Source organism: Andrographis paniculata, unplaced genomic scaffold (genome assembly GCF_009805555.1).
Source record: "Andrographis paniculata isolate CXL003 unplaced genomic scaffold, ASM980555v1 Contig61END, whole genome shotgun sequence".
Classification (NCBI taxonomy): Eukaryota; Viridiplantae; Streptophyta; class Magnoliopsida; order Lamiales; family Acanthaceae; genus Andrographis; species Andrographis paniculata.
The window spans coordinates 281,530-296,519 of NW_026137597.1; the positions used below are offsets into that span (position 1 = coordinate 281,530).

General features: G+C 34.4%; 2 protein-coding genes across 2 annotated transcripts; both read right to left on the reverse strand.

Annotated features, from left to right (window-relative positions):
- Positions 1–4,290, reverse strand: LOC127260256 (probable rhamnogalacturonate lyase B). Its single transcript, XM_051287967.1, has 14 exons — positions 4,199–4,290; positions 3,888–3,942; positions 3,642–3,763; positions 3,473–3,526; positions 2,966–3,085; positions 2,723–2,842; positions 2,466–2,601; positions 2,199–2,369; positions 1,973–2,131; positions 1,657–1,854; positions 1,439–1,580; positions 544–817; positions 332–458; positions 1–252 (listed from the first exon to the last, which is right to left on the reverse strand). The coding sequence occupies exons 1-14, from the start codon at positions 4,288–4,290 to the stop codon at positions 1–3; spliced, it is 2,022 nt and encodes a 673-aa protein (XP_051143924.1).
- Positions 4,291–6,129: 1,839 nt separating this feature from the next.
- Positions 6,130–13,123, reverse strand: LOC127260232 (uncharacterized). The gene is made up of 12 exons (XM_051287923.1): positions 12,654–13,123; positions 12,102–12,305; positions 11,545–11,690; positions 10,515–10,783; positions 9,741–9,829; positions 8,921–9,068; positions 8,404–8,843; positions 7,805–8,316; positions 7,632–7,692; positions 7,249–7,521; positions 6,848–7,118; positions 6,130–6,686 (listed from the first exon to the last, which is right to left on the reverse strand). Exons 1-12 carry the CDS (start codon positions 13,026–13,028, stop codon positions 6,352–6,354), a joined length of 3,123 nt encoding a protein of 1,040 aa, XP_051143880.1. The 5' UTR covers positions 13,029–13,123; the 3' UTR covers positions 6,130–6,351.
- Positions 13,124–14,990: the final 1,867 nt, after the last annotated feature.

Sequence of the window (14,990 nt, forward strand, 5' to 3'; positions counted from 1 at the left end):
TCAATAGTAAGGTCGAGGAGGTCCTTCGAGGCGAATGTAGTCGTACATGACATTGATGAAGGGTCCATTATTGCTTCTTGATTGCTTTAAATATATTGTATTTCTGCCATTGAAGAGTTGATGCCCAGCTATATCCACACCAAACAACCAATATAGCCCATGGATGCCATGCCTTGCAATTGCATTGTCTCTCCCTATCCTTCCTGTCCTAAAATCTACTGCTTCTCCATCGATGTTCTTGTTGATCCCAACCTAATTATATATATATAAGTTAATCCAAGACAACCAAACTAGATATATATATATATATATATAACACAAACTTACGTACTTGAATCTCTGCAAAGTTAGCCGAAGCCAATGCCAATCGAAGTGTATAAGTCCCATTTGCATTCACATTTCTTAAATCGAACTTAATCTGCCATGTCGTTGGTGTATAACTGTGATTTCTTACTTTCCTGAAAATTATATATGTATTTGTTTCTTTAAGTAAAATTGGGTAAGCATTAACTAGAGCCGGGAGATAATTAAGGATAGCATTACCGGTTTACATGAGCAAAGAACCAATCTTTGCGATAGTCGCTGACTCCAATTGTGTAAACTAGATCATGGGTAGGATATAAGTCAGTATATCGATCCCATAATCCGTATTGCCGGTACTTTTCATCACCACCCAAGTATAGCTTATTTGCTAGACTAGGGGATGGATCGGGTATGAAGAATTCGGCTGCACTACGATCAGGTATCCCGATTTCCCATAATGTTGGACCGTTTCTCGGGGGATCATAAATAAGATCTCCCATGTGAACTTGGGTGCCTATAACAGTGTGCACAATACATATAATTAAAAGTCATGTATATTCCGTCCAATCAAAAAAAAAAAAGTCATGTATATTCCGATCAAAAAATAAAAAGTCAAGTATAGATTAATCCGATCAAAAAACAGAGTCATGTATAAATTAATAGAAAAATTGTTCATATCCTACTCGTGTTTTAAAAAGCCTACATTCATTTTTTTTTCGGTTATTTAGGAATCGCGTAGGCTTTTTCGTGTTTTAGAAAATATTGTGATATCTAAAAAAATTGTACGAAATTCTTTAAATGTTTTTTAAAATATTGTCTATAAACCCCTCCTAAAACTAGATTTTGTGCATATTTTTTCAAACATAAGATGGAGTTTTATGCAAAATTTAAATAATGAGAGAGATCCAAATCTTTCAAACTGCTAGTGGATTATGAATAATTTTTTCTAAATTAATTAAAATGGACTAAAGTACACATATGTATATAAAGTAGATCAATACGAATTGCGAACAAGCAAACAATAATGTTTGGAGTAGCTATATATAAGTCGAGCTAAATGATATACGATACCAAGTGTATCGATCATTATTTATAGGACCGATTGTATTATATATATAAACAGTCTAGCACGCACCTGGGCTAATGATAATGTCGATGCCGAGTTTATAGTCTCCCATGATGCCGGGAACCCAAGCATACAAGTTGTAAGTGTTCGCTCGAATGGCTCGAATTGTGAAGTAGCCGAATTCATCAGTTTGTGTCCAAAATTGATATCCCTAAAAGAATGAATGAAAACACAACACATGATGGTCAAGATCGATGTTATTAAATAATTTGATGATGAGTGACCACCTTAGCCTGATGTTGCCATGAGCCGATGTGTCCCGGAGCAGCCAACCCGACGTATGCATTTTTAGCCAACAGAAGCCTCTGACTGATGTACCTGTCGCGAACTAACAGTCGACCTTTGATTGCGCCGCGCTGCTGCGCTCCAGGAAACTCTCCAGACAAGGGGAAATCATAAGGCCATTTTCGGCTCTCTTCCAACATCTACAATGGAGGATATTCGGATCGGGTTGGATTGGGTCTAATTAGACAAACTAGCTATATATATATGAATATAGCTTTTGTATTGCCTAATAAATATTAAATATAGATTTGTATGTACCTGTGTTTTAGCATCATTCCAAAGTAGACTAGTACTGGCGTTGTTAGTTGAATCCGAATTGAGGTATATGAATACGGGTCCGAACACCTTCTTCCATGCCTCTCCTCCACGAAGTCGGATCCCAAATTCGGACCCAGCATAATGCCCGCTAAAGAACACCTGTCCACCCTGGTCCATGAATATTTTTATATGCATAATAGCATATAGAATAGAATAGAATAGTTACGTTTAAGCAAGTTGGGCCAGTGTGAGATGTGAGATCTTGCTTGACAGGTCCCCCCGCGCGAAACTCATCACTCGGAGTTATCATCCAAAAACCCACATGCTTATCGGAGCTTATCCATCCCTGTACTCTATTATCCTTGTTCTCCAAAGAGTATTGATACTTATCATCGACCTGCTGCACCCCATGCATACAATACAATCATCAATTCATATATATATATATATATATATGTATCTCTTTGTTTGGTATAATCTTTATTTAATTTACCTCTCCGCTGAGATTAGGGTTTCCAGGATTCGTTAGCCTAACAGCTTCCGGGAAGTTAAGTTGTTGGCCCGACCTCCTATCGTAGTCGGTTGGCATGATCTTTTGTATACTATCTGATATGGCCATGTAATCAAACCTAATAATCATGCAATTTTCAATTCAATTCATTTAATGTAATTTATAAGATGCAGAGATTTCAAATCCTCAAATCTACAATACATACATTCATCATATATATGTGTGTGTGTGTGTCTTACAAGTTCTTATCGAGTTTGAAGGCAATTCTTGCTTCATCAATGTTCAAATCAGGCCATCCTTCCAAATGCTCGAATATGGCGTAGGAGTAAAAACCAGACACCCCACCAAGGACTACAAATCTGGAAATTAATTAATTAATTAATTAAAATGTTATATCGCTAGCTAAATACATTAATTTGATTATATTCTTCCTACCAATATAATATTGCATGCATGTTTTTAATATTCGTTGAGATTATTACCTCCTGTCAACGTTGAGAGGGAGAGTGTATTGAGGAAGGGAGATGTTCCATGTACTTGTAAAAGATACTTCTACTTGATCTTTGGAATTTGCTACTACTCTCAAGCTTGCACTTTCAAACCTGCACAACATATATATATATATATATTATTCATATCATATCATATGAAAATAATACTACTTCCGTCCGGAAGGGTCTCATTTACTTTTTGCGTCTTGATTTTAAATATTAATAATTATATCAAAAAGTAATATAAATTAAGAAAAAATTGCAAAAATACCTCTCCATTAGTGTTTTATAATACTAATGGAATGACTGTTGTATAAAAAAATATTCAAATATAAGAATATTTTTAATATTAAAAACAACAACGTAAAAGCTAAATATGACCTTAGAAGCGGATGAAATAAATAATATTTAAACAGAGTTTTGCAATCGAGCAAATAATTAATTAGTTATTAATGGATTCTCTTAGCTTAATTAGCTTGTTGAGTAAAAATGTCATACGTGTCGAATTTGTGATTGCCTTTCTCCGGGAAACTCCAGACGATGTCCCAATAACTGCATTATATTCATACATATATATATATGCATACTCAATATAATAATATTCAGGATATATAACTATAATTGTGTGTATAGAGATCTAGCTATTATTTTAAATTTGTTGGCTCACCCTCGTCGCGTCTCTTTGTTACGATATTCGAGCACATTGTCAATCCCTTTGAATCCGATGCTTGAGACGAGCCCGCAATGCTTTAACAATGATAGCTTTACAATACCATTCTCAATCTCCACCTAAAAAAATATTAATCATACACTAATTATTATATATAGATAGATATGTGAATAACCATCGACAACTAAATATTGAATCCCAAACAAATATGGCAATTAATTAATACATTTGAATTAATCTTACATGATTATCCAATATTCGGAGCCTAACGGGAGATGGAGAAACTTGTTGACTCACCCTGCAAAATATATATTGTCATGAATTGCTATGATTTTTATTATAAAAATGTATTGAAGAACTAACAATATATATATATATCAAACATTTTAACGAGGTGATATACATATCTATTGTCCATAGAGAGTTACGAAAATATATATATATATATATATCAAGTAAAAGAGAGACTCTAATATTAGAATTGATCACATATACTCGATGTATCGTATCCTGTTATTAAGTAATAGTAGAAATTGCAGAGAAGAGCTAGCTACCTGTGACCATCAGCAGTAGAATAAGGAGGAGGAAGCAGCAGCAGCAGCAGCAGCAGCAGCCATAAGAAGCAAGATTTGACGAATATAACCATATCTCTCTCTCTACGTACTTCAATTCCTAATCCTGACGAATATATATACTTCAAATTGTATAATATAATAGTAACAGCTACTCCTATTATGCATATATAGTGAGTGAGGTGGTAAACCACACAATTTTGACCTTTCTTTTGCTTTTAATTTGGTATTATTTAGGTGTATCGCCAGTTTGAATTTAATTTAATATACATATATATATCCATGCTTGTATATCTATGATTAAACTAACTAACTTCCATGACTTTCATGATTTATGCACCCAATTAAACTAAAATAAATGGAAATCTTAGGGTCACTGTTGACTCCCAAAATGGAACAAAATTTAATTGCCTAATCAAACGATAATCAAATTAGGCAACTGTACATGGAATTTTCAATTTAATTTAGGTGAGTTTGGTGGTCTCACTCAATCTGGCAGCTTTCCAAGTTAAAAAATAACAGACTGTATCCTCACCATCACCCAACACAAGGATGACATGTATCGGTCTAATAATATTCTTTAGTAAATAAAATCAAAAATTTACTCTTTTTTTTTTTTTTTTTTTGCAGTTGGTCAATTTCACCCAACTGCTTTCAATAATGTCTGTGGCCATAAAATGGATCAAATCAAAAGTGAATCTACATAATTAAAGTATTGGTTCAATTTAGAAACATGAAATCTAACATCAAAGTTGGAAGATATATGTGCAACCATTCTTGATGGAATGATCATCTTGGCCAAGATTTGATGATTCTTCCAAGTAATCTGCACATGCATTATTAGCTTGGATGAGCACTATCAGTCACAAGGACAAGCCCCCTCCACCTATGATATCAGTTTTGGTTGTAAGAAACTAACTATAAAAAATATTTAATTAGCTATAATATTTTTAATTACGAAATATTTTTGTAGTTAAATTATTCATATAGCAACAAAAATTAATTTCATCGCATCCCTAAGTAAATTATGTACTATAAAATTAATTTAGTCGCTAAAATATTTTGCTAGGAAATTCTCTCTTCATAGCAAAAAAATTTTAGTTACAGAATTATTTTTCATAACTAAAATCATTTTGGTACAAAAATCATACATATTTTGTTACTAAAACTCTTTTGTTATAAATTTTAATTTTATAGCAAAAGAGTTTTAGCTACGAAATCATATTTTCGTACCTTATATCTCTATTCTTAATTCTCATTGCAATTTTTTTTTTTTTTTGTTACGAAAGTCATATTTATCGCCAAAGACCTTTACTAACGTGGTATAGGTGACGAAATAAGTTTCGTCACAAAAATATTTTTGCTATGAATTATTATTTTTTGCTACAAAATTTTTTTTATCTAAATTTCAACTTTCTTATAGTGACTATGTTTTAGCGTTGCCATAAATATTGTGGATGTGATGCATATATATAACATCGTGCCAATCTAGTTGTGTCCTTTAAAAGCATCATCCAAACATATAAGACTACAAGCTTAATGGTGGAAAATATAAATATATACACACATTGCTTAATTGATGAAAACAAACACTGAAGACAATGATAATATAAGGGAGACAGATGCGACAAACATTTTGATCTCAAACTCTTTTAATATTTTTCATTTGGGTCTCCAATTGTTTTCTTTTTCGATGCCTTTAAATATTTGCACCTCTTCTCTAACTTCTACATAAAAAATGATGAATTTTGATTATATTGAAACCAAAATTAATGTATTTTTTATATTGAGATCAAAATTAATAAATTTTTATTATATCGAATCCCAAAATTAAATGAATTATTAATGAGTTTTTAATTTGACTCATTTATGTCTTGTTTGTTTTGGCGAGAGAAAAGACTCAGAAACACAAATATCTGTGATTCTTGCATTGCATATAGTCTTACAAACTGTATTACATGACATGAGAAGTTTAAGAAAGAAAAGGGAGAAAGGAAGAGTGAGCAGGTTTCAGAATTGAAAGCACATTCACATAACATAAGAGAGGATAGGATCAGCAGCAGCAGCAGCAGCTCGACCAATTCACAACACACAACAACAATATTTAAAATTCCATTTGGAGTCAAACAAACGCCTTAGGATTCGTCTTCCGACGTCACGTCCCCATCATCGTCCTCGTCATCGTCCTCATCTATTCTGACTGTTGCCGTCATTCTCGTCAGCGCTGCCGTCTTGCTTGCTCTTTGGGAACGAGCAGGAGTGTTGGGAACGACGTTGACACCATTAATGGGAGGAGAGATTTCATCGTCGGATGAAGATTCTTCCTCACTCCTCCTAGCTTGCTGCTGCTTTCTTGCAGCATTGGTGCGCCATGTGGTTGATGGAACTACTACCGGAGTGTGAGTGTTAGCAGCAGCAGCCTCGTCCATGTCTTCTTCCATTGATAGATGGTGGTCCAGCATCAGCGTCCCTGTAGTGTAGAAGAAACAAACATAGACAGACAGACAGACAGACGGCAAATCAATCAAGCACACCAGAGGCAGAGGCAGAGGCAGAGTGAAGAATGAGAAGAATGAATCAAGCTAGCCTTTTTCCCTCATTTCATTTCATTGATTCACTCATGTTACCTACCTAACATCCGATGCATTTGGTCAGCGGACAGCTTCTCATCCGGCTGCTTTTCCATCCCCTGCAGCCGCTCCCTCATATGCTTCAATTCCCTCGCAACATCTTTTTCACTTGCAGCTACCGATATGATCATACGGCTTAGAAGCATTCGCATGAGCTTTATAGCCGCCTGCTCTGACACTCTAAAGTTGAGCAATGAAAGCGCTCGACAAAGTGCAGCAGCGTATGATTTTTCTGCAGCCGACTTCTTGCCTGGTAACGCTAAGCTCACCACCTTCATTTCATTTCATTACACAAAATAATCACCTCAGTCAGTCACTCAGTCTAAGTCTGCGAGAGTGAGTAATTTGATTGATTAATTGAGATTGTATGGTATGTAATATTTGAACAGTACAATACAATACCTCAGCCGCAATGCGAAGTGCAAGTCCTTCCTCTCCACTTTGAAAATCCAGCAACGGATCATCCTTCTCTGCATCTGCCTTTTCACTCTCTTTGTCTTTGGCTTCGTCTAACAGAGGAGGAGGAGGAGCTTGCATCATCTGCACCATAAACTGCGAAGCCAGTATGGCTCTTTTACGCATTTTAGACACCATCATGGAAGATCCTGCAGCGTTGCCATTGATACCAGGCCACAAAGACCGGACTACAGGCATGAACGCCTTTGATAGGCATATCTGCAACATTAATTACATTTCACTTTTAACAGGAAATACATACAACCCAGGTGCAATGCATTGCCGACTATAAGTTATAAAATAGCGTGTGCTATTCTATCAACCCAAACCTTATGATTTGCAGAAAGTGATGGATAGTGCTCAAAGAAGACCGACAGGCATTGTTTCAACCTACACAACCAACATCCATTTCAGGAACGGGTTGTTCTTCCAAATGTTAATACTTACTTATATGTGCCAGCAATCCAAAGGTGATTATTGATTATTGTAAGAAAAGCTGGACCTTTGAAGGTGCTCGCTGTCGGAACCGAAATAAAGGATGATTAGTTTAGCCAATAGCAAGTGGTGCATCGAAGCAAGTGATCCTGGAAACTTTTCGCTCAACAGAAGAATCTTCGCCAGACCCTCTCCTAGAATCTCTTGAATCGGTTGGTTTTCTTCGGTCGCAACACAACCACCCCAATTGTGCCCAAGTCCGGCATAAAGCAGACTGAGCAGTTCAATATTCGGATCCTCGGTTCCACTGCAGAACTCAACTTTGGTTGCAGCCATATTATGGTCACTCAACAGTGATGATAGATTGCAATTCATTGCTTTGTCCATTTCATCAGGGCCATGCCAAACCGCAAGGTCAAGTAATGCCTTAGAAGCCATAACAGAAATAGATGGAGGGCCATAGACAAATGAACTTCTTAATTGCTTCACGATAGTCTCACTTGGTGCCCTTTCTAGGAAGCTAAAAAGGCCAAGGCACCCGAGAGAAGCCCTCTGGACATCCAAATTAGCATGCTTAGCCTGCATTTTGTAAGCCACCGGTAAAGTTATAATAATATGAGGCATACATATAGCAGGTTAAATGAAACGAAGATTTTCTTAGCATACTCCTGGAAGCAATATCGAGAGAAGAATTTCAGTAGGCTCAATGGGCTTTCCACGCATATGACGAAAGGAACTAGTCTTCTCCAAAAGCAGCGAAACTACAGCAAGGCAATGCAACCACTCTTTATAGTCAGCTGTTCTCTCCCTGCATGGCCGTGCAAGCTCCTCCACCACACCAAGAACAACTTCTTCGAATTCTCCAGGGACTGCATGGACTTTCTTTACCAATTCTGCTACAGCAGCAGCCCAATCCCTCTCCCCTCCTAAATTAAAACCATCCCCCACCACTACTTCATTCCCTTGGTCATCAAATTCATGATCAACAGTCATATGTAACAACTTCTGAACAAATTCACTAGCCACCTTTCTGTTTGAAGCATCTGAGAAATCAAGCATCGTACCCAAAAGTAACAATTGCCTAGAGACAAATCGGTAATTTGGCCCTGCAAGATCATATGCCCACATAAATGTGTGACCTAAATTAAACATAAGTTATTGTCTGTTAAAAAGTTTTGCCTACCAGCAGCAATGTGAGCATTAACCAATTTGACATATTCCAACAAAGAAGCAGGAAGAATGTTATCAAGAAGATCATTGCTGTCTGAAGCTTCTGCTGCATATACTGCTGATTCTGCACCCGTAGTCATAGCAGCATCAGAGCCCTTTGTCTGGTTGATCAGCAAAACAAAAATATCTAAATATGATCGTGGCAGTTCAAGATCCTCACTACAGTTTCTCTAAATTAAAAGATTGATGTTACTTTATCTTGTCAATATCTACATAAATGAAAGTTGCAACTAACAACAATTAAGCATTACAGGGCTAGTTTCTTGTCATGTATAAGGAAAACGCTGGATGAAATATTCAGACATATGGATACATTTTATGGATCGTCTAAAATATGATTACGTGTAGCTTTAACTCAACATGACTAACAGAGTGATGCATGGACTCATAACATCATTTCAACACATTATTGCAACCGCCTCTTTTTATAATATCAATCATTCAAAACACAGGCATTTGGTTCCAAAAAAGCATTACCAAATGAGTATAATGATTAATGGCTGGTGAAGATGTAAATTGGTTTAGCAACTAACGATTCTTCTTTAAACTGAATTTTCCTGTCCAATAAAACGGATATGACTATATTCATTAATCTACTGGTACACTAGTATTCTAGTAAAATCATTTATGTTCAACAATTGAATTAGAATCAACAAATGAACTGGACCAACTATAACACTTTCTAGAGATGAGATAAATGACGTGATAGAGAAAGTGTAACCTTAAAAATAGGACAAAAAGCGACCAACAAGTTTCTCGCATTGGCTACTTACATGGGCTTTCTCATGCAAGTGCTTACAGACCATTCTCCAAAAAAGAACAACTTCAGCATCCATTAACTCCATAGGTTTATTGCAGGGTCCTGCATATTTACGTATAAATGAGATCATGAAAACGCGAGTGTAGTGATGTATCTCTTGGATACACTGATGCATGAATCAAGCATTAGAGATTTCTCACTATAATAATAATAATAATGAAAAGAGCAAGACCCAAACTATGATAATCCAAAAAGGGGAACGGTGATGGCGTTGATTTTTCTTTCACTATATTAATTAATGTAAATACTTTCCCACTGGCCTCAAACTAAAAAGCGATTTTATGATAACTATACACAAGATGTAAAATAGATGGCCATAAGTTTTTTGAACTTTAAATTGAAGAGCAATGACCAAACAAATTCATGACTGAAACTATGACAGCAACTATTATAATCAGGCAAGAGAGTGTTAAGTCCTCGCATCTTAAGAATCACATTGTTGATACTTGATAACTAAGGTAGACCTAAAACAAACACATCCATTCGCCTGCAACTAGACCAATGACCTAAGGAGCCATAGGTTGAGGTTCAAACACTCTGTGCACGTGTCTAACACATGGGGCAAATGGATTGCAATGTACGAACAGGACTTTGACCAATGTCATGATGCGTCTTTACAAAACAAATATAAATATGGATTAAATGCAAGTAGACAAAAGACTAACCTCAAGATTCAGTTAACTTTTAGGGCTTACGAGTTAGAGTATAGGTAATATAGCATACAAACCTTCAGCTGATTCACCCGTGGATGAAAAGAATTTCCGGATGGATTGATCATTTTGCAATTTGACCAATCCTGCTTTCAGTAGAGTTGTCATTACCAATTCTCCTACTGATTCATATGTTTCAACATCTAGAAATTTAAGCAGCTGTATAGGGTCTCCATTGCAGCTTTTCTCGAGCCACTCATCTTTTATCAACTTCATGCACTCCTTTGCGACTGCTGTGGAACGATCAGCAAGCCCCCTTTGAAGAATATCTGTTCTTTGTTTGATGCTGTAGAGCACAGGAAATAAGACCATGCAAGCAACATAAAAAATGTTGAATTTGAACATACTAGTCATTGAGGTCAAACTGAAGCAGTGAGTGACTACATGGGGATTGTTATTGCTTGCTCTCAATATCTGAAGATTGAAGTAATGTTTCAGCTCAAATAATCATGCATCTATCAGGTATCACTAACCATTTGCACGACATGCAATTTTATAATTAAAGGAAACTTGGCAGCACCAAAGTATACATGCAGAAATAAGTTCCCTCTTTTTTTCTTTTTTCGTTTTTCTTCTCTAAAATAATATTTTTTTCCTAAGCTTCTTGTATAATGGGGTGTTTAGGATTTTTTTTCTTTTTAATCATTCTATGCAAAGCTTAAAGAAGATCAAAGTACAAATGCTAAAGCCATCACCTGTTAATAAGGAGCTGAAAAGAAAAAAATCAAGATGAAACATGTAGATACTAAAATTATAAGTATGCTTGGATGTTGCAAATTATATTAAGTAGGAAATAGGTGTTTGAGATGTGATATAGAACGAAATTTAAACTATGAGCACATTCAGTAAGCTGTCGATAGAAACCATAAACGGTGTCCAACATATTGGAGTATTCCACTTTATCCAGTTGCAAACGCAGAAGACTAAGTATGCTACATAGCAAATCATTAATCACAAGTCAAGAATAAATAGTGCAGGATTAGGTAATTGATAGTTAGAAATCCAAACCAGAACACTAAATTTGCTACATAGGTAAGTGATTGTTACCTCAGACTCTGCAGGGGAAATTTACTAGCTAGGACAAAGTATGCTGCCTTCCGGACTGATTCATTCACATCGAGAGTGAAATCAATTATTGCTGACAGAGTTGCACTTGAAGGAGGCATAGCTAGCACAATTGCCTTACGCACATCCTGCACAGTCACACTAATATGAAAGAAAATCTACACAGTGCTCAGCGGCATAGCCAATTCCTCAAACTACCATGATATAAATAACTGTTGGCAATGCAAATAACAAATTACAAATTATCAAGGAATTTTCCGTTGAAACTGTTGAGGGATTAATTGTGAGAAGTTTCAGAATGCTGAAAAATCTTCGAAGTGCTCACTCATATGAGTAATTCTCCTAACAACCACAATAATAGCCCGGTGCAATGCAGTTAAGGATTTAACAAAATAATAAAAATAAAAAGACTATGCAGTTATTGATTGCTTGAATGCCAAAAGTTTCTAGATTCTGTCAATCTGTGGTGTAGAAAAGCAAGCAGTCAGAGCACATAAAAAAACTCAAACTCAATAATCACAAACAGGTCTAGAACTCACCCCGTTCTGCTCCAACTGTAGTTTCTCAATGAACAGTTCAAGAATGTCTTCATTCTCTGAATCAGTCGCAAATCTTGCAAGAGCCCTAACCGCAAATGTTCGAGTTGCAGGGGTCTTATCTTCCATGCGTAACTTCATGCATTCTATCACCTCATCCCAAAGTTCACTACTGACTTCAGCATCATCTGGTAATCGCATAATGATCTACATCACACAAATATGCACTGTAAAAAGTAAAAACAAGGAATTCTGGGAAGAGTATTGTGGAAATGGAAAATAAACCGGTATTACAAACACATAACTACTAGAAAGTCAGAACGCTCTCTAAACAAAATCAGAAAGTAACTGATAATAAACCATACACCAAAGCCAGCCCTAACTATTAGTTTGCAGATGCAGAAAATCAACCATTATAATTCGACATTCTATGAATTATCTCGATACTTTTCTTGAACCTTTGCTACTGAAACGAATTTAAATTAGCCTTAGAGAGTGAGAAATGACATTTTCTTAAGGCTAGAAAAACAGAAACTCGAAATCTAGAGCACGCACCTCAGAAACGATCTGGCAAGCCCTAAACCTAACAGTCTTGTTCGCCGCGGCAGCAGCCAGGAGGAGAAACCTTAGGAAATTATCCAGGAACACAACTCCACAATCCTCTTTCCCAGCGCACGAGCAAGCAAAGACGGAAACGAACTTGATTATCCTTTCGGCAACCGCGATGCGGGACTGGAAATCGAAAAGAGGTCCTAGAGATTTGCAGAAAGCATTGCAGAATTGAATCGGCGACGACGAAGAGAGGAGCGCTGCGAGTTCCTTGAGCTTCCGAATGTGCGTGGCGTTGGAGGTCTGAATCTCGTGAAAAACCTTGGCGATCCCGAGCGACAACTTCCGCAATTGCTCCGAATCCTGGTCCGCCATGGGCATCCGGTGAAGATCTCCACGGAATAAGCCTCAGAGGTTGTCTTCTTCTCCTTCTTCCAAACAGCTTTGAACGAATTTGAAAGCGGGAAAGAGAGAGCGAGGAAAATATTGGACTATATTGCTGTGCTTAATATTGACTACTGGGCCGGACTATAATGTCATGGACCTAAAAACAAAACTTCAAAAGATGAAGGACCTGTACGGGTGCATCAATTTTGGAATTATTGATATGGGTTGGGTGGTTTCTTTTATTTGAAATGAAAATATTTTGAAATTTGACAATTAACATAAATTTTTTGTACTTTAAAAATTGTAGAATAAAAATCAAATTTGGTCTCAATTAAATATATTTTTTATATTTTTGGTCTTATTCAAAAATAATTATCAAAATTAATTTTATAAAAAAATAAATTATGATTTTAAAATTTCAACGGAATGGACGTGTTATTTCAATTAAATAATATATCACTATATTTATACAAACAAGGACGTGCCTCAAACTAAAATACGCGGGTGTTCAAATTGAAATAATAATTGCAGCCTGGAGGAGGCTGTTGCATAATAAAGAATGTAGCTCCACGTTCATTATAATTATATTTAATAATTTACTTATAAGATTTATTTTTTAGGGTTTGTCTGTTGTTTTAATTTGAAATTTTAATTTTGATGGCGTGGTACTGAGAATTATGTCAGTAATATATAAAATAATATTTTATATTAAATATTTATTTTTATGAGACGGTGAAATATATATATATATTAAAAATTATGTAAAAAAAATGTGTGAGAATAATTTAATATATTTAATTATATATGCATTAATTTGGTATATTTAGTAATATTGAAAATTAAATTTTATTTTTTATGTGCCAAAATTATTTAACTTTCATTTTTATTTTTTGTCTAAAAATATTATACTCTCAATTGATTTCTTTTTTTTTTCTATTATTAATTTTAAATACACTTAATAAATATAAATTAATTTTATTAAATTTATGACCTCTTATCCATACCATCTACTCAAAACTATTTTATTTCTATCTATCTCTTTAATTAACAAATATTTGTATCTATCTTTATTTATACAACTGATTTATAATAATAATAAATAAATATATATATTATTTATTTGTATTAAATAAAAATTTTGATTAAATCCTACGTGTAAGGTACCATAAATCTAGTTAAATTAATATATTTATTAAATGTGTTTAAAATCGATAAATTACCAAAAAGAAAAAGAGGTCGTTTTTTGTGAGATAGATAAAATAAAATAAAATAAAAAAATATCATATGAGAGTATAGTATTTTCAGACGAAAGATAAAAATATTTTTAGATAAAAAATAAAAATAAAAATAATATTACATCAGTCTATTTAATTTATCCACTTTTTTCATATTCGTCAGTCCCACATAAATTTTTTTAAATATAATTATCATTTTATTCGTATTTTAAAGTTCATAATTCATAATTTTTATTTTAATTAAATTATTTAATTATTTTAATTTTAATCTATAATTATTTTAATTATATCATAATTATTTTTATTAATACACTTTTTAATTATTTACTAATTACATAGTATCTAAACCTCTATTCTCAAACTAAAATGAATAGATTAATTAGGATAAATAAAGTATAATTTTAGCACATAAAAAAATAAAATTTAATTTTAAATATTACTAAATACATCAAATTAATGTATATTAAATTAAAAAATAAATCTTATAAGTAAATTATTAAATATAATTATTATGAATGTGGGTTCAATATTACCAAAGCAGTCTCTTCCAACTCTTGAATTTGTAATTATTGCTTCAATCTGAACACGGACGTGTTCCGTGGTTTGTTGGTATAAATATGGTGATATAATATTTAATTGAAAAAACATAGTCGTGTTAATTATAACATAGCCGTGTTTGTTCTATATCGCTTGCTACATCAGCTTCATAATTGCCATGTCA

Coding starts and splice junctions, on each gene's coding strand:
- LOC127260256 (XM_051287967.1), bottom strand. CDS start 4,290: ATGGTTATATTCGTCAAATCTTGCTTCTTATGGCTGCTGCTGCTGCTG. Junction 3,527..3,641: donor AACAAAGAGACGCGACGAGG/GTGAGCCAACAA, acceptor AATATAATGCAG/TTATTGGGACATCGTCTGGA. Junction 1,581..1,656: donor CATGGCAACATCAGGCTAAG/GTGGTCACTCAT, acceptor TCATTCTTTTAG/GGATATCAATTTTGGACACA.
- LOC127260232 (XM_051287923.1), bottom strand. CDS start 13,028: ATGCCCATGGCGGACCAGGATTCGGAGCAATTGCGGAAGTTGTCGCTC. Junction 12,306..12,653: donor CTTGCCAGATCGTTTCTGAG/GTGCGTGCTCTA, acceptor TGTGTGATGTAG/ATCATTATGCGATTACCAGA. Junction 9,069..9,740: donor ACTTGCATGAGAAAGCCCAT/GTAAGTAGCCAA, acceptor CTGATCAACCAG/ACAAAGGGCTCTGATGCTGC.